This window comes from Pezoporus flaviventris, unplaced genomic scaffold, assembly GCF_033815535.1.
Source record: "Pezoporus flaviventris isolate CSIRO_AGI_PZ_B2104156 unplaced genomic scaffold, CSIRO_AGI_Pfla_v1 ptg000083l, whole genome shotgun sequence".
NCBI lineage: Eukaryota > Metazoa > Chordata > Aves > Psittaciformes > Psittacidae > Pezoporus > Pezoporus flaviventris.
This window is the reverse complement of record NW_026892631.1, coordinates 8,829,406-8,850,535: the sequence shown is the minus strand read 5'-3', so window position 1 is coordinate 8,850,535 and position 21,130 is coordinate 8,829,406. Positions and strand designations below refer to the sequence as shown.

General features: G+C 48.6%; 3 protein-coding genes across 4 annotated transcripts in view; 2 read left to right on the top strand and 1 right to left on the bottom strand.

Moving 5' to 3' along the window:
• LOC133280451 (baculoviral IAP repeat-containing protein 5-like) overlaps positions 1–21,130 on the top strand; it is a 121,928-nt gene that overhangs the window by 66,474 nt on the left and 34,324 nt on the right. The gene's annotated exons all lie outside the window — the stretch shown is intronic.
• Positions 25–6,245, top strand: MGME1 (mitochondrial genome maintenance exonuclease 1). Its single transcript, XM_061475167.1, has 5 exons — positions 25–350; positions 2,116–2,722; positions 3,612–3,831; positions 4,276–4,408; positions 5,639–6,245. Exons 2-5 carry the CDS (start codon positions 2,176–2,178, stop codon positions 5,831–5,833), a joined length of 1,095 nt encoding a protein of 364 aa, XP_061331151.1. The 5' UTR covers positions 25–350; positions 2,116–2,175; the 3' UTR covers positions 5,834–6,245.
• Positions 10,846–19,420, bottom strand: OVOL2 (ovo like zinc finger 2). 2 transcript variants are annotated; one of them, XM_061475174.1, is made up of 5 exons: positions 19,246–19,420; positions 18,882–19,082; positions 18,044–18,234; positions 15,721–15,910; positions 10,846–11,630 (listed from the first exon to the last, which is right to left on the bottom strand). In XM_061475174.1, exons 2-5 carry the CDS (start codon positions 18,979–18,981, stop codon positions 11,320–11,322), a joined length of 792 nt encoding a protein of 263 aa, XP_061331158.1. In that variant the 5' UTR covers positions 18,982–19,082; positions 19,246–19,420; the 3' UTR covers positions 10,846–11,319. The 2 variants fall into 2 exon arrangements, with proteins under 2 accessions (XP_061331158.1, XP_061331156.1); XM_061475172.1 differs by lacking the exon at positions 19,246–19,420 and having other exon boundaries at positions 18,882–19,120.

The window sequence follows — 21,130 nt, the reverse complement described above, 5'->3', positions numbered from 1 at the left end:
GAGCGGCGGCCATGTTGGGTGAGGGCAGTGTGCTGCTTGCCTTCATCCAAGATGGCGGTACAACGTTAGTTGGGGTTATTTTGTCTTTTTTCCTTACTTTTAAAGATTCGGGTTATTCTCATGAACGGTTTTCAAAGAACACTCAAAAAATAAGGCTAAAGGGAGGAGGCACAGCCCCCCCTCCCTCAGCACCGCATTCGGAGACTCCGGAGACGAGCCCCTGTGAGCAGCGGAGGAACTACAAATACCAGCAAGCCGCGGTGTGCGCATGTGTAGTGAGCGTGCTGGCGGCGGCCGGACTGCGCCTGCGCACCGGAGGCCGCGGCGGTGGCGGGAAGTGCGTTCCTGAGGTAAAGCTTGCGCCCGGCTTTCCTCCCCGGGGGTCCTGTTCGTGACAGGGCCGCGGCCGCGGCCGTCTCGGTGAAAACCTGCAGCGCGGGGAGGGGGAGAAGGTGAAGGCGGGCTGGGGCTGTCCGGCTGTGGTGGGGAGGTGAAGGGGCGCGTTCTCAGCGGCGGTCTTCATCTGGCCCTGATGAGCGGAGGGCATGCAGCGGCCTGCCCCGGCAGCTGGGCCTGCAGCTACCTCTGCCCGTGGTCAACCGGCAAGGGTGTGCCCACCCGTGCCTCCGGTTTGGAACCGAGCGGTCCTCATGGCCGGACTCCCCAGGGCTGTGGGGGCATGGCCGCTGAGGGGGGCAGGCCGGCCGCGGGGACAGCCCGACCAGGGCATCTTATCCCTGAGTGGATTTAGGTGAGAGATTAGGAAGAAATTCTTCCATGTGAGTGATGAGGCACCGGCACAGGGTGCCCAGAGAAGCTGTGGCTGCCCCATCCCTGGCAGTGTTCAAGGCCAGGTTGGACGGGGCTTGGAGCAACCTGGTCTAGTGGACGGTGTCCCTGCCCATGGCAGGGGGTTGGAACTGGATGAGCTTTAAGGTCCCTTCCAACCCGAACCAGTCTGGGATTCTATGCCTGCACCCACACGTTGGTGTCACTGCAGTTCTGCTTGAGCACAGGATTTGTCCATGCAGGACAACTCTTCCTACTATATTTTTGTTGCCTGTGGTGCCTATGGCTTGGGCAGTGTGTGTGAAGTGTTGGTTAAGAAGTGTGGAAAAAAACAACGAGTAACATTTAAGTGTTGTCAGGAGCAAAATTCCGACGATAGTTGGCAGTGTGCATTGCCTGCATTTTTTTTTGTTTGTAGTGGGTGGAAGGGAACTTTATCAGGGTAAGCAGATAACTTTAAGTAGGAGAATAGGGCCTCAATTCTGCAAGTGTTTGGTGTTGATTTAAATGCCACTATTCAAGTGTTCACAACTGCATAAACTTTCATAGGACTTAGCACAGCAGTTCCAAAGCAGTGTTGAAAGCTATGCTGGGAACAATATTTCTGGTATACTGGTTTTGCTTTTCAACTTTTAAGTGTCCTGGCACACAGCCACATTTGAAACTGTGTTTAGAAAAATACTTTTCTGTTTTACTCTGATTTAGAGGAATCTGAATATACTTGCAGTGCATCTGGTTTCTTTGGCTTTCCCAGTCTCACATCTCCTGATTTCAGAATGCACATACTGCTGCTGTCTGCTTTCTCCTAGAGATACGAAAGTAAAAACATCGTTTTGTTCTCCCAAATGTACTTTGTCACCACAATCCCCTTAAGCTGGTCATCCACTGTAGGCTTACATGGTTTTAATACCTCACAACAATGAATTTGCTTCGTTCTCTCTGCATAGCCTTTTTATTCTATTACCCTCACCCTCCTTTTGGGGATTGTTTGTTGCAGATCAGGTTTTCGTGTCTACTTTAGTGACAGTTCTGATACTGTTTCTGTAAAAGCATCCTCTGCTGTAGCTTTTGCTACTTGAAACACCTTTATATGTTTGCTCTCTTTCAGGTTCTGTGGACCAGCACCAGTTCTTTTCAGGATCATTTCCTCTTTTCATGGCTTATTGATTCTTTCTCTTACATTATTACTCACCTAAAGGAGTTTTGGTGGCATAAAGTGTATGAAGACACTTTATGACCACAGCAGTTCTCTGTTTGGCAAAGGGCAAAAATAGGTTGGTGGCAGAGTTTTATGACTCTGGAAATCACATATTTCTTTTTCCACAGGGTGGAAATACAGTAATCTACCGACTGTTGCAAACAGAAGAAAGAAAATTCCTATTCACAATGCTTCCTGTCAGAATGAAATTCCTACAGCTACTGTGCATGAAACCAGGGAAACTAGAAACACTCTTTCAAATACCTTTTTGCCAAAAGCAATTCCCATTTATGTGTCTGGCTACCTCCACATGTCTTCATAGTAAAAATAAAAAAGTGAACAGCTATGAACTAGTTGACCAGGAAAAATACAATAATTTGGTCTCCTCTGTGATCTCCTACAAAACCAGTGCCCAAACGCCGGAGACAATATTTGAAGAAGACAATTTTTTATATGGGCCACCAAAACAACACAAACATCCGGTTAAAGCTGAAACAAAAGCTCCAAGAAATTGGGTTCCTTTAATAAACCCGAACAAGAAGATTCCCCTTCTCAACAGTGATTCAAACTTCCCCTTGAAAATCCCTTTACAAGAGAATAACAAGACAAAAATACCCAGTGTTACCCATATTCTTCAACAGACTATTTCTCCACAGCAAGCCTTTTATCTAGAAAGATGGAAGCAGAAAATGATACTGGAACTTGGAAAAGATGGTTTTACAGAGTATACTAAAAGTAAGTCTAACCACAGCATGATTGCAAAGCAGAAGCAATGTCTGGACAGCTGGCTGGGATGTGCTAGCATAGCTGCAGTGTCTGTCCCTACAGATCAGGCATTTTGGAAATTCAGGCCTTGGAGCAACCTGGTCTAGTAGAAGGTGTCCCTGTCTGTGGCAGGGGTTTGGAACTGGGTGAGCTTTAATGTCCCTTCCAACCCAAACCAGTCTGTGATACTATAATTCATTTCATAAGACATACAAAGGTGACTTCCTCCAAGCTGTAGGATTGATGGGCGTCTGGGAGGACCTGGGGGATAGAAGGTAGCCTCTTGCAGAGAGGCTGACAAACACTCGAGCGCTCCTCGCATGAATTCTTATGCTTTTTAGAACCGAGTATCCTGTGTTTGTGCTTCTTGAGTTACACACTTCAGTGAATAATGTGGCATAACAAACCTTACATAACTATTTAAAATTTATCTTTCTTGGAATCATTTCTGAGATAAGCCTTTACTCCTGGGACTCTGCCCGCCCATTTCAGGAGGAGATTTAATTCCATTCAGATGAACCAATGCAGCAGAAGAAGTAAAAGCAGCCTAGAATAATACTTTTAATTCACAGAAATTCACAAATGCCTTTGAATTAACAATACATTTAAAATCATACTTTTGTTTGTGTAATTAGAGACCAGAAAAAAGTAAAGTAAGCATTAATATAAGAGATACTGATTTCACTGTTGACATTTCGTTTGGTTTTCTGTCTTATTCCCTCTCCTCCCCATATCCTCAAACTTTCAGTCCATAAACTAGGACTAGTTTATGAGCTATGTTGCGTAATATCTAGAATACAAGTCCCTCAGGTGTTAAGAGTAGTGTGTAAAATGTGGGGTTTTTTCACATTTTTCTTAGATCTTTTTCTCCAAGGACATCTCTTTCATGCCACTTTGGAATCTATATTCCTGTCTGAAGAGATGGTAACTAAGGAGCAGAGAGATGTCACTGTTTCCGGCTACTTGTCGAGTGTGGAACATGTCTTGAAAGATATCAGCGAAGTGAGAGCTCTGGAAAGTGCAGTTCAGCATGAGACTCTTCACTATCTGGGCCTGGTAGACTGCGTGGCTAAGTATCGGTGAGGTACTGGTTCTCTAAGAAACCTGATCATGCCAGTGTGGTGTGGTGGTTTGTGGCACGGGGGAGGCTGTGTCCCAGGCTGGAGCTGGTGTGTCTGGGGAGGGGGAAGCTGGACCAGATCTCTAAGAGAATAGTAATAGATGAACTCCCCTCGATGAACCTGGTGTTAGAAGTGCTGTTGTGGAGAGTTCCTTTAGTGGAACAGAGTATGAGTGGGGCAGGGTTAAGGGATCCTCAGCAGCTGGCAGGAACTGCAGTGGATACTCATTTTGGAGATCTAAACTACCAAAGTGTGGAAGAGACTTGTTTAGGCATAATCATGAGCAACATGCCATTGGTGAAGCAGGCTGAGAGCAATACAACTTTGCTGTCACATCCCTTATTTCTTACTTATGACTAAACTTAAGTTTAAAACATTGTCCTATCTTGTTCTCTTATGCAGAGGCCAGTTGTGTGTGATTGACTGGAAAACTTCAGAGAAACCAAAGCCATCTTTGAAGAATACTTTTGACAACCCTTTACAGGTTGCAGCATATATTGGAGCCATCAATCATGATGCCAATTATGACTTCCAGGTCAGTAGCCCTGCTGCCTGCCAAGACAAGCAGCAGCACCCATGTTGTTTTCATTGCTCCCCACCTACTGCCTTTAGCACTTACTGGCCATCATGGAACTGTTGGTAGGATTTGTGATAAAGCAGCTCAGTCTTAGATCAGGTTTAGCTGCCATACTGTGAAATAACTCCACTGCCCTTGCTAATCCTGCTGCCTTTGCCTGTCAGCAGTCTATTTTCAGTGGTTTTAAGGAGCTGCTCCGTGGCACTGAGGGATGCTCGGAATGTCAGATGAGCTCACAGTGACTTGACACCTGGGCAACCCCCAGTGCTTAGTTCTGTGTGGTTTTTGTTTATGTGAAGAGTAAGAAGGGGGAGAAGTGAAGCAGAAGAGCCTGCAAACAGGGAAATGGGGTGGCAGGGCATTGCTAGCATCATGTGTTGCTGTATCCCACCAGCAAAAGAGGGACTGATTTACTCAAGTGTTTGGAAGTTGTACAGTGTTTTCTTAGAGGAAGAGTGTGTTGTCAATCACTTAACCACAGAAGACAGTGGAATAGTGTTTTTAAATACTTCAAATGCAATTGTAGCCAGGCCTGCTTGGCCTGAAGAATTATTATTTCAATACAAAACACTGAAGAGGGAAATAGCAGAAGAAAGCAGAGTAATTCATAGGCTGTGCAAAGGACTTTTCTAGGGTACTGTAGAGGTCAGTAAACACAAGCACATAACAGGCATGATCCTTGCAGAGTGAAATATAGGCAGTAATTCTAGAATTGTGCTATTAGCCTTCTGTCCCCCACCACTTTCTTTTTATCCTGGTGGCTCTTTGAGGTTTGGATTAGATGTTTGTCAAGTATGAAGGATGTCAGAACATACCTAAGCAGCCATTTCTATTCAGACTGATGCTGGAGAATGGCATCAGTCTGGTTATGTGACCCCAGGCAAAACCTAGTCAGTCACTGGGAATTCTATCAGCATCTGCAAGGTTTAAATAGACCTCATCACTCTGAGACTTAGAATTCAGGTCCTCTGGTTTGCACTGAAGTCAGTCAGAGCTTTGGACTCTTGAGTCTTTGGAGCATTTGAACATCAGTCTCCAAGTATTTTATGGTGAATTATTGCTCTTTTTTTGTTCCCTGTTTCTTATTTAAGATGCTTACATGTTAAGATGGGGTTTAGTTTGTAGAATTCCTGATTGAAGTTGTATCTTCATGTTGGATTTCCAGCAGCCTTCTATTTCTACCTGTAGGTTAACTGTGGACTCATCGTGGTTGCCTATAAGGACGGCTCCCCCGCGCACCAGCATTTCATGGCTCCTGAGCTGTGCTCAGAGTACTGGAATAAGTGGCTTTTGCGCCTTGAAGAGTACACGGAGAAAAACCCACCCAAACTAAGCTGTGCAGAGGCAAGTGGTCTGAGCACAGAGCCAGAATCCTTTAGTTAAATCTGCAATTTTGATACATACTTTTTGTTGAATAACTTTGGTTAGTTTCTTTATATCAGGTTCACCCTCCCTAAAAAGGAAGAAAATTTGGAGTGGGGAAGGGGGAATGTGTTTTTTCTTGTGCTGTTGGTGACTGGAGTGGACCAGCCAGGACAAAGTCAACTTTATTAATCTCTGCTTTTCTCCTCATAGTTTATACAATCTGAGGTCAATAGGAAAGTTTCTGTTATCAAGTAAAAAAGTTCAATCAAATCATCCTTCTTTTGTCATTTTTGAGACAAAAAAAAACAACAGTTGTGGAACTGAGGCTTTGAAAATGAAGTTAGTGAACTAAAGCAAAATGACATCTGCATTGTCTTGAGCTGAGAGAAATGCAAATGATAAACAAATGAATGTAGCAGACTGGGTTTCAGTCAGCTTAGTTCTTGCTCATCTCAAAGGTATCTGTTAACAGGCTTGTTGCTATTTGTGGGTTTTCTTACAGCAGTAACTGGAAAAAGTGTGCTAAGAATTAGAACCAAAATTGTTGTAAGCACCTATTTAAAATACTCGGGCAAGTGGTCATTTAGCAGAAGTGTTAAAAGGTGTTACAAGGGCAGGTAGTGACAGGGTAAGGCTCTAAGTTGACAGAGGGTAGATTTTTATTAGAAATTAAGAAGGTCTTCCCTGTGAGGGTGGTGAAGCCCTGGCACAGGTTGCCCAGAGAAGCTGTGGCTGCCCCATCCCTCGCAGTGTTCAAAGCCAGGTTGGGTGGGGCTTGGAGCAACCTGGTCTAGTGGAAGGTGTCCCTGCCCGTGACAGGGGGTTGGAACTGGCTGATATTTAAGGTCCCTTCCAACCCAAACCAGTCTGTGGTTCTAAGTGGTTTATCAAAAGAGGAGCAGAACTGTAACCAATACAGCAAGTGTTCTGAAAAGTTTGCCTACTTAGAGTGGTTACTTCTGCAGAACTGTGAGAGAGTAGGACAGGCTTTGTACATCAGGATGTGAGGCTTTGTGCAGGCCAAGGCTGCAACTGCATTGAGCTCTCCTGACATCACTGTGCGTCTGAGCTGACGAGGGGCCTACCAGTGTGGAATGATCTCCAGTGTGAAGTTACAGCGTTTGCTACTGCGACTAAGTTCCTTTATAAGAGCAGGCTGATGACTTTGAAGCTGGGCCTTTTGAGGAGCCAGCTGCTGCTGGTTGGGTTTTGGGGGGTTGGGTTTTTGAGGCTTTTGTGTTGGTTGGGGTTTTTCTCCAAATAAGTTTTTGAATAAGTGTTCTGAAAACAGAAGTCACTTTTGAAGCTTGTTTCATAAAATCAAATCTCTAAGACACAGATTAAGCCTTGATAATGTCAGGCAGTATTGCTTTGTATGCTGCACACCTGGAAAGCTTTCTTCTTCCTTCTCTTTATTTTCTCTGAATGGTGTGTGTGAGTTTTCATAACACCACTGCAGATTACAAATAATATGACCAACCCATCAGCTTCAAGAAAATCAGCCAAAACCATATCTGAAAACCTCAGGCTTGCTGCTGAAGAAATACAGATCTCCATAGTGCTTAAACCGCTGCTGCTCCAGAGTAGTGAAGTATGGAAACCTATGGAATGAAACTTAGTGGTACTTGCTTATTCAAACCCAGTCTGGTGATGTTATGATTACTCTGAGCTTAATTAGATTTCTGTCTAGAAAGACTAGCCATGGAGACTGAGACACTGGGTTCGGAGATGACTAACAACGGCAGTGCTGCATTGTATGCTAAGTTCTACCTGTTCTGCAAGTATCTTCCCACATCACAGAATTTTAGCGAGTGGGTGTTTCAACATCACTGAACACGGTCAATTTTCTGTGAGAGATAGCTCCATGGATGCAAAGACGGTGGACATAAGCAAGAGGTGAGATGACCTGTGCAGAAGCAGGAGGTAATAAAACGTACTGTATTCCCTGGGTTGATTGGGATTGGATAAATGGGGAGGAGAGTGTGGAACAGTTGGGCAATATTTGGGTGGGGTTACCTTCACCATCAGTGTGTTGTTTACTCTGCAGATGAGAAGGCTCAGGGGGACCTTATCACTCTACAGCTACCTGAAAAGTGGCTGGGCCCTTCTCCTAAGGAACATGGAACACAACAAGAGTAAACAGCCTCAAGCTGCACCATGGGAGGTTTAGACTGGAGATGAGGAACAATTCCTTCCCCAGAGGGTGCTCAGGCATTGCAACAGGCTGCCCAGGGCAGTGGTGGAGTCACTGTCCCTGTGTTCACAAACCATGTAGAGGAGGCCCCCAGTGACATCGTGTAGTGATGGCCTTGGCAGTGCTGGGCACGGTTGGACTGGATGATCTTGAAGGTCTTTTTCCAACCTAGTTGATTCTGTGAGCATACAGCCATTAGGTGTCTCTGATCCATGCAAGATTTTAGCCTCATCCTGCCTCCTAGGAAAGAAGGACAAGTCTGGAGCCTGGGCAGTGTGGATTCCTGTAGGTTTCACCTGTGTTCATTTGTTTAACAAAAGGCTTGTCTGAGGAAGGCTGCCAGCTTCACTGGCAGTGTCACTCTGTAAACCTGTCTTTAAGTCCTGGGTGAGTCTGTACCATCAGAGAGCCCAGAGAAGGCAGACAGGCTTCAAAGACAGTGGTGGATGTTACTTATGTCTGGCACTTCTGAAAGTGTCTGCCTTGGGCGTCCCTGTGTTAGCTCTGGAGCATCTCTGGGGAGTCACACGCTTGTACCAGTTTTGCCCCATAACAGAACTGGCAGATGGCTGTTGCCAGCGTCATGCAAAATCAAGCCACTTTGTGACCAGTTTGAACTAACTTGCCAGACTGTTAAATTGACATGCCCAAGGCATCTGCTACAGGCAGTGACTGTCCTCCGCAGAAAAAAAACAGCCCATCAGGGCAGTTAGTCCAGCTTACAGCATCCTACTTGTCAGAGCTCTGCTCTCCATCTAGTGTGGCTTTAATTCTGTGTACTTTTACCTGCTGCTTTCTCTGCTGCTGTGCATGTTTTCTTTGGCTTAGATCACATAGATGGGCCACCTCATGGTGGCTGTAGTTCTTTTAGCAGGGACATGCTTTGGCAGTGACACTGGGGGGAAATCAGAAGCAATGTCTGCTACAGGAGGAAAAGAAAAACACACACACACACACACATATAAATGCATCTCCAGTTAGACAGGGAGGGCTTCAGCTGCACCTCCACTGCTCCAGTGAAAAAGCTGAGGTTTCAGCAGAGCTAAGCACATGCATCCTTTGCAGTCAGGTGAATCATAGAATCCCAGACTGGTTTGGGTTGAAGGGACGATAAAGCTCATCCAGTTCCAACTGCCTGCCATGGGTAGGGACACCTTCCACTAGACCATGTTGCGCCAAGCCCTGTCCAACCTGGCCTTGAACACTGCCAGGGATGGGGCAGCCACAGCTTCTTTGGGCACGCTGTGCCATCACCTCAGCACCCTCACAGGGAAGAATTTCTTCCTAATATCTAAATCTTCCCTCTGTCAGGTTAAAGCCATTGCCCCTTGTCCTGTCCCTACAGGCCCTTGTCGAAAGCCCCTCTCCAGATTCTTGGTCACCCTTTTAGGCACTGGAAGCTGCTGTAAGGTCTCCCCGAAGCCTTCTCCAGGCTGAACAATTTAGCTCAGATGCTTTTTTTTTCCATGGACTTCCCATCTATTAAAGTATCCTGCTGATTTTCCCATGAAACAGGATGACAAGTTTGTTTATTACAAAGTAGCATCACTTTACTATCCTTGTTTTCAAGGTCCTACGCACCAACAGTTGTGCTGAATAAAATATTGATAGCATTAGAAATGCTTTAAAAACCACTAGAAGCTTTGTCCCCACAAAACCCCAAACAGATGCCTGTGCAAAACTGAGGCAGTTGAGAAGATTTTTATGGTTCTTGCAGAAGTGTTAATAATCATTTTAGTAGCAAAGACTACAAAGGGTCCTGGCTGTGACTCTTGTTTTAGGTGGGTTGCTTTTTAGCTCTTGTTTCAACATCTGTAGAATGCAGCATGTCCTCCCCCAACGTACAGCTTTATTTTGAGCACAAAATGGATTTGAGGACTCTACAAATGAAATCCATTCATTGATAGGCATTTAAATTGATGTAAAACCTTTTTAGCAGCTGTGTCCATTAAGAGACACATGCATAATGTGCTTGGACCAGAGAACCTTGTGGTGGGCTCACCCAAGTGCTCAGTAAAGGCTGCAGCAGCTTCTGAAGAGCTTTAAAGTGTCAGGCAACGTAAGTTATGTGGATATCCCTCTCCTCTATTTTTAAATCCATAATTTCACACTCGATAGTCCCTATAGGCTTCCTGCTTGGTTGTCCCAGAGCAGCTGGAGCAGGACCATAGGGGAGCTCTAAAAGCGTAGAGATGTAATACAGGTCCCTCATTATCCCCACAGTCTCCATCCCTTGTAGCATCAACCTCTCTAGGAGCCTTCTAAACCAATGATGGTTACAGATGAGAGGTCAGATTCCTGCCTACAGCTGATCTCATGAGGCAGAGAGAGGCCAAGCCGCCCTTTTCACTGCATTGCACTGCTCCTGTTAGTTAACAGGCACTTGGTCAGAGAAAAGAAAGAAAACTCCCCAAGCACACACTCATGCACATATACACCATAAAATACATGCAAAACTGAGTTTCATCACAACAGAAAATACAAATCTTTAAGTCATTAAAGTGTTCTCTTTGGGTTTCTGAGTGATATTGATGTATGTTAAAAGGATATGGGAATAGCCCCCCAAAGTGAGCGTAAGAAGTCCAGGAACATCAGAGTTACGGTTACACTTAAATCTAAACATTAGAAAAGTTCACAGTTTCAGGTACCTCAAGCTTGACTGTAAGTCTGTCCTGGGATAATGTAATTTGCCAGTGGAGAAAGTTTGGGAGGAAAAAGCTCTGCATCCTTTAAAAGAAGTTCCAGCTTACTTTGGATTACCCTTCCATAAATCATTAGTGTTCTGCACAGGGCAGGGTTATGGTTATTTGCACATTTTAACTATTTACCCATACAATGCACTCCTTAAGACCATTTTAATTAACTTTGCATAGAACAATGCGTGAGTAGCTGTACTTACACGGCACTTTTCACTCAAAACTCAGAAGTCATTTGCACAGGAGGTAATGGTTATTATTTTTACAAAATACACTGGGTAAAGGCAAATTATTTGTCAGTGGCCTCTTGGATGTGTGGTAGAATCGAAACAGAAGACAGGTTGCCCGGTTCAATTCAGAAAATACTCCATCCAAGAGGTGACAGCCTCTTCCAAGCTTCCCATTTCCTTTGGCCAGATAAAAACGTCCGATGCTCACATCGTATAGGGGAGTATTTCTTTCAAGTTGAGGTTCTACCAACATCAAGAGAGCCCCGTTAGCAAAAGCATCCCTTTCATCTCAGGGATTCCTTTCCAAATTGTTTTAAAAAAATAATATATATATATAGTCCTACATGTAAACTTCATTCCTGTAGACCACTGTAATCCATTGCGTTACTCATCTTTGTCATCATCTTTGGAGTTCCTCTGCAAGACGGGGCTCAGTTTGTTTTGCAACACGGCCGCCAGTTTTTTTGAGGTCTTTTTCAGGAAGGCACTTCCAGGATGCACGTTGCTAATGTGCAGGTACAGGTCCTCCTGCGTGGGGCCCGTGTAGCCGCAGTCTTCACACACATAAAGTTTATCTCGCCTCTGTTTGTAGGCATATTGCTGCTGCACACCGTGGATCTTCTTCAGGTGGGACTCCAGGGAGCAGCGCTGGGTGAAGGCTTTGTTGCAAACCTCACACTTGTAAGGACGAATCCCTGCAACGTTAAGAGACAGAGGTTAGCATTCTGATTTATGTTTCTTAAAACCAAGTGAGCAACCAGCTGAGAAAAAGGCTCTGGCATTGAACCAATTGAACTCAATACTCATTGAACCTATTGGCTCACTCACCATATTGAGCCAATATTTACTCTACAACTACCTGAAAGGACAATGGAGCCAGGAGATGGCTGTTCTCCCAGGGAACAAGGGACAGGACAAGAGGAAACAGCCTCAAGGTGCACCAGGGGAGGTTTAGACTAGATATGAGGATATTAGGAACAATTTCTTCCCCAAAAGGGCAGTCAGGCATTGGAACAGGCTGCCCAAGGCAATGGTGGAATCACTGTCCATAGAAGTGTTCACAAACCATGTAGACGAGCCCCTTAGTGACACGGTTTAGTGGTGGCCTTGGCAGTGCTGAGGAATGGTTGATCTTAAAGGTCTTTCTAACCTTCTTGATTCTATGGTATTGAGCAAATACCTACCAGCAGGGAGCTACTAGCCTGAGGAACTCTCTGTCCAAATAAAATATGTTACTTTCAGACTAAACTGTCAGGAACAGGTTGATGTGTTTAGGCACAGAAAACCTCAAAAAGCTTGGAGCAGGTATAGGCAAACACTGAGGACAGCAGGTGCCCATCAGCACTTGCTCCTAAGAAGAAATTGTTATCAACTCCTGCAAAACTGGCTCCTTTAGACTCGACTTTCTGAAGTCCTGTCATCAGGTAAAACCATCAGTTCAGCCAGCCTTTCAGTCTGGCTTTATAATGAACACAGTATCTCAGTGAGATGTTAATTTTCCTCTTTTAGTGACCAAGCCTCAGTGAAGGGCAGCCCAACGTGAACACGCAGCAATCTTAGTACTTAAAATGAGTGTGTGTTTTCGTAGCACATGGATTTGATGACTGAAATGACAAGCTCAAGTTCCAGATGAGAAGTGCATTGAGAGAGAAGAAATATGTGTGTGTCTCCAGAAGAGGGAGAAGGGGCTGGCTTGCGATTTGAATGTCCAAGGAGTTTTGTTGAGTACAGACAACCAACATTACAAAAAGACTGAGCAGTAGAGTACCCATTTACCACCAACCAACATGATTTAAGAGCAACCCCCAGTACTTGAATGACAAACAACTGAGGGCTTAGCAACGCTTTAAAAAACAAAACCAGTTGTCATTTGACTTACTGGACTAGCCCAGTGAGTTTTCAAGCAAAGGCCAGCCTTAAAACTGATGCAAGGAGTTACCTGAACTCTTTTCCCAATGAAAGGTGAGACGAGCATGTGGAAGATCGGCCCTACAATGAGCCAGGCAAGAAAGGGCAAAGCACACACACCCATGCTGACAGATGTAACATTCTAATCACACTGTGTTAAGGTCACCACTCTGTCGCTGAGATTCCAACCAGAAATCCAAACTAGAGGTTCCAGCAAGCAGCACCTCAACTGCAATTATCCCATTGCACCAGCTTAAAATATCAGGATTAAAGTTTTATAATGCCTACTGCTGTGAGACTGCTTCAATCACATCAAAATGCAGTTGGAAAGAAACTCCCAATCTTCATTAGAATTCACACACAAAAATGCCTCTTTTACAAACAGTATTTTGGGAGCAGTTTCATGCTCATCCGAAGGCAAGTTGAACCACTGTCCTTGGTTCCTGCTGCCAACAGAGCTCCACAAGCATGAATACAAGCACAAGAGGGCTGTGGGAACTTCATCATTACTTTTATCATTTTAAACCTTTATTTTACTGTGTATATTAATTACTTTTCAATGTTTGAGTCTGCTTTTACCATGAGGCTAGACTGGGAAGCTTGGCTTCCACTCTCTGATGCTGTTGCACAGTCTGGTTACAAACTGCATAATAATTTCCCCTGGAATTCAGCAGAGCACACGTAGATGAGTGCCTGTAGCTACAAAATAAAGCCTGCCCTACCACTTTCAGCCTGTCTGCTTTTTCATGTTCAAATGCTGTCCAGCTTTCCTGAACAGCAATCAACTTTGAACTAAAAACAGAGCCACACCACTTTAAGAGGAGGTGCCATATTTCACCCTGGGAAAGGTGCATCCAATACATCACTGGTACTGCTGCAGCAGCCAAGCCTTCACTCCCTCATGACCCAACGAACCAGGCAAATTCTCTGGGATTCCTGAATTGCGAAGGATGAGGGAACAGGTTGAAAACTCACTTTAGAAGCACCAACTCCACATTTCAGGTGTACCCCAGCAGCAGCTCCCTGCTGCAACAGCAGCTTTCCTTTGGACATGACAGATTTGCAAACAAACCAAACCAGCACAAAACATGTGCTGCAGCCAGTGCTTTCCCATCAAAACCAGTGGCATTGCCTTCATGAGCTCTACTGCTAAGAAACAGTTCCTGCCAAGCAACACAGGCCACCCATATGCTGGGCTGCATCCCCAGAGCGTGACCAGCAGGCCGAGGGTGGGGATTCTCCCCCTTTGCTCTGGTGAGACCACCCCCTGCAGTCCTGTGTGCAGCTCCAGGGCCCCAAACACAAGAGGGACATGGAGCTCTTGGAACAAGTCCAGAGGAGGCCATGGAGATACTCTGAGGGCTGGAGCGGCTCTGCTATGCAGACAGGCTGAGAGAGCTGGGCTTGTTCAGCCTGGAGAAGGGAAGGCTCCTTAAGGGGAGACCTTAGAGCAGCTTCCCGTGCTTAAAGGGGCCAACAAGAAATATGGAAAGGAGCTTTTGACAAGGGCCTGTAGGGACAGGACAAGGGGGAATGGCTTTAACCTGGCAGAAGAGAGATTGAGATGAGACATTAGGAAGAAATTCTTCCCTGTGAGGGTGCTGAGACCCTGGCACAGGGTGCCCAGAGAAGCTGTGGCTGCCCCATCCCTGGCAGTGTTCAAGGCCAGGTTGGACACAGGGGCTTGGAGCAACCTGGTCCAGCAGAAGGTGTCCCTGCCCATGGCAGGGGGTTGGAACTGGATGAGCTTTAAGGCCCCTTCCAACGCAAATCAGTCTTGGTTTCTATGACAAAATACTTGTGTCATCTCCAGCAGTTTGCCTGGTTGATGGTGCCTAAGCCAAAATACAGGCATTGCAGAGCAAGCCCAAATAACCAGCAGGTAACCACAGACCTGGCAAGTTGGAACCTGCCCAGGAAATGTGGTGGAGATGGTTTAGGCCAGTGGTCAAACAAATCTGGATGGCTAGATCTGCAGAGGGAAACAGCTCTGAGAAAGGACTGAATGAGCTGGTAGCCCGAAGCATGGAGGATGCACAAGTCAGATGTGCCTGGTTGCCCTAAAGAAGCTGGAGGTACAGCATGAGCCACACTCCGGTTCCTTTAGCTGGTGTCAAAATCAAGCCCTAACCCCATCCTGCCGGACAGCCATCAGGGAAGCTTCCCAAGAGCAAAACCCCAAGAAACTGCTGCTCATTGCCTCTAGAGGGCAAAGCATTTTCATGCACCGCTCGCCTCAGCTCAGCGCTGCAGGCTGGACTTGCAATAACACACAGTGAGTTAACCCAGTGGGTTATATCGGGAGTGTTAACCTGGTCTCGCTGACCAGCACAGCAGCAGCATACAGCTGCATCTACAACACATCTGGATGGCAGCTCAGGCACCCACACTGCCTCACACGGATTTCATTAATGGCTTTAATCTGACAGAGGAGAGATTGAGATGAGACATTAGGAAGAAATTCTTCCCTGTGAGGGTGCTGAGGCCCTGGCACAGGGTGCCCAGAGAAGCTGTGGCTGCCCCATCCCTGGCAGTGTTCAAGGCCAGGTTGGACGGGGCTTGGAGCAACCTGGTCTAGTGGAAGGTGTCTCTGCCTGTGGCAGGGGGTTGGAACTGAATGAGGTTTAAGGTCCCTTCCAACCCAAACCAGTCTGGGATTCTATGATTCAGAGAAGTCCTTGGACTTCATTAGTCCCAGGACTTACATCTGTCCACACCCATATCTTTCCCTTTCCTCCACTACATCCCCTCTATTCTTTGCTAATGTATTACTGTCTTGCTGGGTTACCCTCACCCTCTCCTCATCCCATCTCAGGCTTCTCCCACCTCCCACTACCCAGAGCTGCCCACAACCCCGCCCTGGGAACGCGTTCTCACCAGTGTGGGTCCGGACATGTCTTTTCAGATCGAAGGTGTCATTGAAGCCTTTCCCACAGAAGGTGCACAAGTGCCTCTTCACCTGGCTGTGACACTTGATGTGACGGTTGAGCATCCTCTGCAGGCGAAAGCCTTTGCCACACAGCTCGCAGCTATGCACCATAGCATCGTTACAGGTGCCGGTGGTGAACTAAGGAATGGGAGAGGTCGGGGTGAGTGGGCATCGAGATGGCAAAGACCAGCAGGCAACAAGCAAAACAAGGAGGGATGACTTATTGTGGCATTAAGATATTCTTGGGATGTATTCAAAATGAAAAGTGAAAGCATTCGGAGACTCTTGCTGGGTGAAACCTTCATGCTTCCCTTGAGATCAAGCAGGTGACATATAGTGCACGGTTTGGGACTAACGCTAAAGCAAAGCCTATGTAGTGGCTACCTCCTAGGAGCAGGCACCCTTGTCCAACTGTATCCATAAGCTTTAAGGTCCCTTCCAACCCAAACCCTTCCATGATTCTATGATTAACCTCCTCCCGTTAGTCTCGTTACTTAACAGCAGAGTGTCATTAGGGGTTACTCTCCTCATTCCCGCTCCTGACACCAAAATACATTGCACCAACACCGTGACCTAACTTGACTAAGGGAGACACTGATGATTCAGCTCTTGGGAAGAGCGTTCCTCATACAGAAGGCTTAATGTCTCGACGATGCAAATACTTGGCTATTAGTTTAATTACTCGAGGAGGAGCGGACGTGCTCAGGATATGGGCAGCCACCAGAGCACAGCACCACGCTCACGCGTCCATTGGCCCTCGTGGTGCGTTTGGGGAGTTTCTGTGGCACGCTGAGAACACCCAACTCTGCCAAAACGAGGTTTCACTGTGACAGTTAATAGCCCAGGTTAAATTATAGGTTAAGGCTCTTCCCAAAGGAATACGTTTGGGGTTTCTCTTTCCTGAAGAGCCAGTTATTTTTCCTGATCTTCCTCCTCCGCTTACTACCAAAGCAACGCTACTTGAAATTGTAAAGGTTAGAGAAAGAAGTCAGCTATGAAACCACAAGGTGTGAAACCAGAGGGGGAGCAGCTGGGAAGTATCTGTTGGGCAACAGGTAGGGCTCCATCTCAAGTGGCCACATACAACTAGGGTGAAAACCTAGTTTTAACCATTATACTAATAACAGGGTGGCTACAGGGCTGTCATCCCAGCAGAAACAGTGGGAATCTTTACAGTGCCATCCAGCAAAGCAACAGCCAGGGTTTTAACAAGGTGTTAACTAGCCACAGGTAAACATGTCTCCTCCCTAGCACGGGGGGGGGGTGGCCTCTGCTGAGGATGTTCAAGAGAAGGACAGTGGTCCTTCCACCCTACCTGCATCACTACTGCACTTTGGGAACTCGGTCTGGGGTATGAGGAGGGATTTGAGTCTGGAGAGGGGCTTTTGACAAGGGCCTGTAGGGACACGACAAGGGGGAATGGCTTTAACCTGACAGAGGGGAGATTGAGATGAGACATTAGGAAGAAATTCTTCCCTGTGAGGGTGCTGAGGCCCTGGCACAGGGTGCCCAGAGAAGCTGTGGCTGCCCCATCCCTGGCAGTGTTCAAGGCCAGGTTGGATGAGGCTTGGAGCAACCTGCTCTAGTGGAAGGTGTCCCTGCCCATGGCAGGGGTTGGAACTGGATGAGCTTTAAGGTCCCTTCAACCCAAACCAGGTTATGATTTGCCTTCCCAGCCTGGGAAGGGAAATCACCACTCTTGCTGGCTCTGCCCAGGGGACACCCAGACAGCAAGAGCTCCTGCCCATGCAGCAGGGAGGTTCTGCAGCAGAGTTAATGGACAGCTAATTGCTTCACTTCACCCAGCCTGCGGGCCCACCTCAAGGTGGCAATGGCCTTTCCCAGCTTCAGGGCAGGACCTTTTCCTAGCTGCTATCTTGACAAGCCAAGAGGGTAGGGGGGCAGCGGGAAGATTAAGGCTTGACTACAGCCTCCTAGGCGGCCGTTTAAGGAGGCCCCACGTGAAGGAGTGCAATCCACCCAGGCGCCGTGGGGCAGGACTCCCAGCTGCCAGGGCTGGTCCTTCCTGGATGGGTTCAGAGCTCCTGCGGGACCCAAGCCAAGCAGGTCAGGGGCAACATGTCCCAGGCAGGGATATAAGGAAAGGCAAAGGGCACTGGAAGATGAGGGTACATCGCTCATGAGGCTTGTCCTGCCACCCTACGGTGTGTGGCACGGGTGCTGTCACCTCTAGAGCAGAGGGAGCCCAAGGGACTGTTGCCGCCTGGCGTCCCCAGCCCTTGAAGCGGGGAGGAGATGGTGCCTGGTTACCTTGATTTTCGACCTGGCCATGGGGCGCTTGACGGCCAGGTCCAGCAGCATCCCCCCGGCCGTGCCCAGGTCGCCGGGGACGGGCTGTGGCGTCGGGGGATCGCTGGGCTCCGCGTCCCGAGTGCCGCTGCTCCCGCTGCTCTCCAGGCTGCAGCTGTCCTCGTAGCCCAGCAGCACGCAGCCGATCCCGCCTGCAGCGGGGGATGCGGTGAGGACATGGGGGGGAAGGGGGAAATACGGGGTGGGGGGACGGACACCACGGAGCCGCCGGGCGCCGGTGTTTAACCTGCGGGCGGGCCCGGGCGGCGGGGGAGGATCCCCGGCTCCCGCTGCAATCGGAAACTCAAACACGAACGGTCCCAAAGTTCAAACAAGCCAGCTCCGCCGCCTTCCCGTTATACCCCAGGCAAGGGCAAGAGGAGGAGGAGAAGAAGAAGGAGGAGGAGGGGGAAACCATCACCCCCTACCCCAGGACCTTTCTTCTGCTCCTCTCCCTCCCCCCCCCCCCCCCCCCCGCCACCTTTCTCATGCAAACGAGCTTTCCCACCTTCCCGGACACACACACACAGACACCCCCAACGCCCGGGGGCTCTCCGGGTGGGAGATGATAGCGGGCATGGAGCCGGCCCCCGGCACCCATCACCCCCGCGGCTGGGCACGGAGGGTGCCCCCGGACCTTCCCCACAACCCCCCTCGGGGCTCCCCCAGCCCCTTCCCAACCCGCAGGGGAGCGGGGCTAGGGCTGGGGTCTGGCGGGGACCCCCCATCCCTCCCCTCGGTGTGTTCCGTCCCCCCATCCTCCAGGCAGTGCCGGCGAGGGGCCCCGCCGGTGCCGTACCTGGGATGTAGGTGTCGGCTCTCTCCTCGTCGGGCAGCCCATCCCAACTGCGCACCGCCGGCTGCGGGCTCCGGCGCTTCACCAGGAAGGCTCTGGGCATGGCGAGGGCAGGGGGGTCGGCTCGGAACGGAGCGGAGCGGAGCGGCTCCCACCGCCCGCCCGTCCGCGGGGAGCGGGACCGCACGCACCGGGGCAGAGCCGCTGAGGAGCGGGGAGGGGAAGGGGAGGGGAAGGGGGAAGAGAAAGGGGGGGTGAAGGAGGGGGGGGGGGGCAAGTTTCATAAGGTGGAATAGAAAAATGCACCAGGAAACTTGGGCAGGAGCATGCGTGCTGCCAACATAACGGTGTCAACAAGTCTGCTTACCTGTCCGACCGGTTGGAGCAGCTGAGCTTTGTTCCAGCCCTTCCTAAGGCATGAATGTTTGCAGAAGAATTTAACGTCTGGAAATTAAAAAGAGGGAAGCGAGGAGGGCAGCGCCGCTGCTGCCGGGGTGCACAGGGGGACCCCCAGCACGGGAAAGGATCCCCGAGGCATATGGGAGAAGCCGAAGCTGTCGGGCAGAGAAAGTTGGTTGATTGTGACTTTCCTTCAGGACAAGACTTTGTGCTGTTAAAAAACCCAGCGCTTTATTCTGCTTCGGTCATTGATCTGAAATGAAAAACGTGCCTCAGCCATCACACACACACCCCCCCCCCCTTTCTTTTTCTTTCTAATTTGCTTCTTGTCTTCTCCCCTCTTCCCGAAGTGGAAATGAAACAAAAGACGAGACGATGGACGGGGTGGAGGGGAAGGAAGCAAGAGAAACAGAAGAAAACCCACAAAAGTGCACTGCAAGCCTCTGAGAACAGCACATGGCACGTCCCCACGGCTTAAACAGTGCCCGGGGTCCCTTCTCCTGCCTCACACCTACTCTTCAGTCTGCTTTTATCACTAAATGCAGTGGAAATGCTCTCGGTGCCTTCATCCCCAGCACATCCTTACTGTAGCAGCTGCGCACAGCACTGGGACTGAGCACCAAGAGCTGTCACCCCACATGAAGGAGTTGGAAGGCACAGGGGAGACCTTATAACAGTGTTCAGTGCCTAAAGGGGCCACAAGAAACCTGGAGAGGGGCTTTTGACAAGGGCCTGTAGGGACAGGACAAGGGGGAATGGCTTTAACCTGACAGAGGGGAGATTGAGATGAAACATTAGGAAGAAATTCTTCCCTGTGAGGGTGCTGAGGCCCTGGCACAGGGCGCCCAGACTGGTTTGGGTTTGAAGGGACCTTAAAGCTCATCCAGTTCCAACCCCCTGCCACAGGCAGGGACACCTTCTGCTGGACCAGGTTGCTCCAAGCCCCTGTGTCCAACCTGGCCTTGAACACTGCCAGGGATGGGGCAGCCCCAGCTTCTCGGGGCAACCTCTCAGCAGGTACCAGGTGAGAAGCCACCTCAGCTGCCTCTGGGCAATACCTCAGCAGTACCACAGGTAAAACCTTCTCTGCCTTTCTCTCTCTTTAAGGCTATGCAATTTCTCTGTTATGTCTGAGAATTTGCTCCAGGTCAAAATGCAGCTACATGGGGTTTAATTGATATATTTTATTTATTTTTTTTTTTGCAATGCTTTCAACTTGAGGTTTTTCTTTCATTTTAACCACTCCTTGTCTTTTAAGCCAAAAGAGGTAGCAAACGACATCAATCACAACTCTCCCGAACCAAGAGCTTGCTGTGACCGCTTTAATGTCGTCTGGGCTTTTTCAAATCCTGCTTTGAGGTTCCCGTTTAGCGAGGTCCTGGAGCACACGCTTCACTCTGAGTGCTCCAACCCAGACATGCACTTACAAGCACGGCTGAATCAGGAACTAAATGATCATTGTTATTATCAGCTCTGGAGCCTTGACACGAGTGGTCAGGGTTGTGGTGTGCCCAGCGCCCTCAGAGGCACAGGGTGGAGAGAAAGACCCGAAGCACCCCCAGCAGCATGAAGTAGAGCATCTCATCGGCAGCGGGCTGCCTTCCTCTTGAGCTAGAGGGTGGAAATGCAGACCAGTGACCAAGTCTTGGTGTTGCTTCGCCATAGCCCAGAAGAAAACCGTAACACCTCACCTAAGAATACCACTCCTTGGTGTTTGCAACCAGGAAGAGCACGCTCACAGCGTGGCCCCACATGCAGCACCGCATCGTCTTCAGCCCGTGGACACATCACTGAGGCAGCCCTCGGCCTTCTCCATACACCCACAGGAGCAACACTGTACACAGAGCCCGAGC

Bases quoted from the DNA above. Each gene is read 5' to 3' on its own strand.
- MGME1 (XM_061475167.1), top strand. From the start codon at position 2,176: ATGCTTCCTGTCAGAATGAAATTCCTACAGCTACTGTGCATGAAACCA. The intron at 2,723-3,611 runs GTAAGTCTAACC...CATTTTTCTTAG, and splicing joins TTTTACAGAGTATACTAAAA to ATCTTTTTCTCCAAGGACAT. The intron at 3,832-4,275 runs GTGAGGTACTGG...TCTCTTATGCAG, and splicing joins GACTGCGTGGCTAAGTATCG to AGGCCAGTTGTGTGTGATTG.
- OVOL2 (XM_061475174.1), bottom strand. From the start codon at position 18,981: ATGCCCAGAGCCTTCCTGGTGAAGCGCCGGAGCCCGCAGCCGGCGGTG. The intron at 18,235-18,881 runs GTACGGCACCGG...CCCCCGCTGCAG, and splicing joins AGCCGACACCTACATCCCAG to GCGGGATCGGCTGCGTGCTG. The intron at 11,631-15,720 runs GTGAGAACGCGT...TTAACGTTGCAG, and splicing joins ACATGTCCGGACCCACACTG to GGATTCGTCCTTACAAGTGT.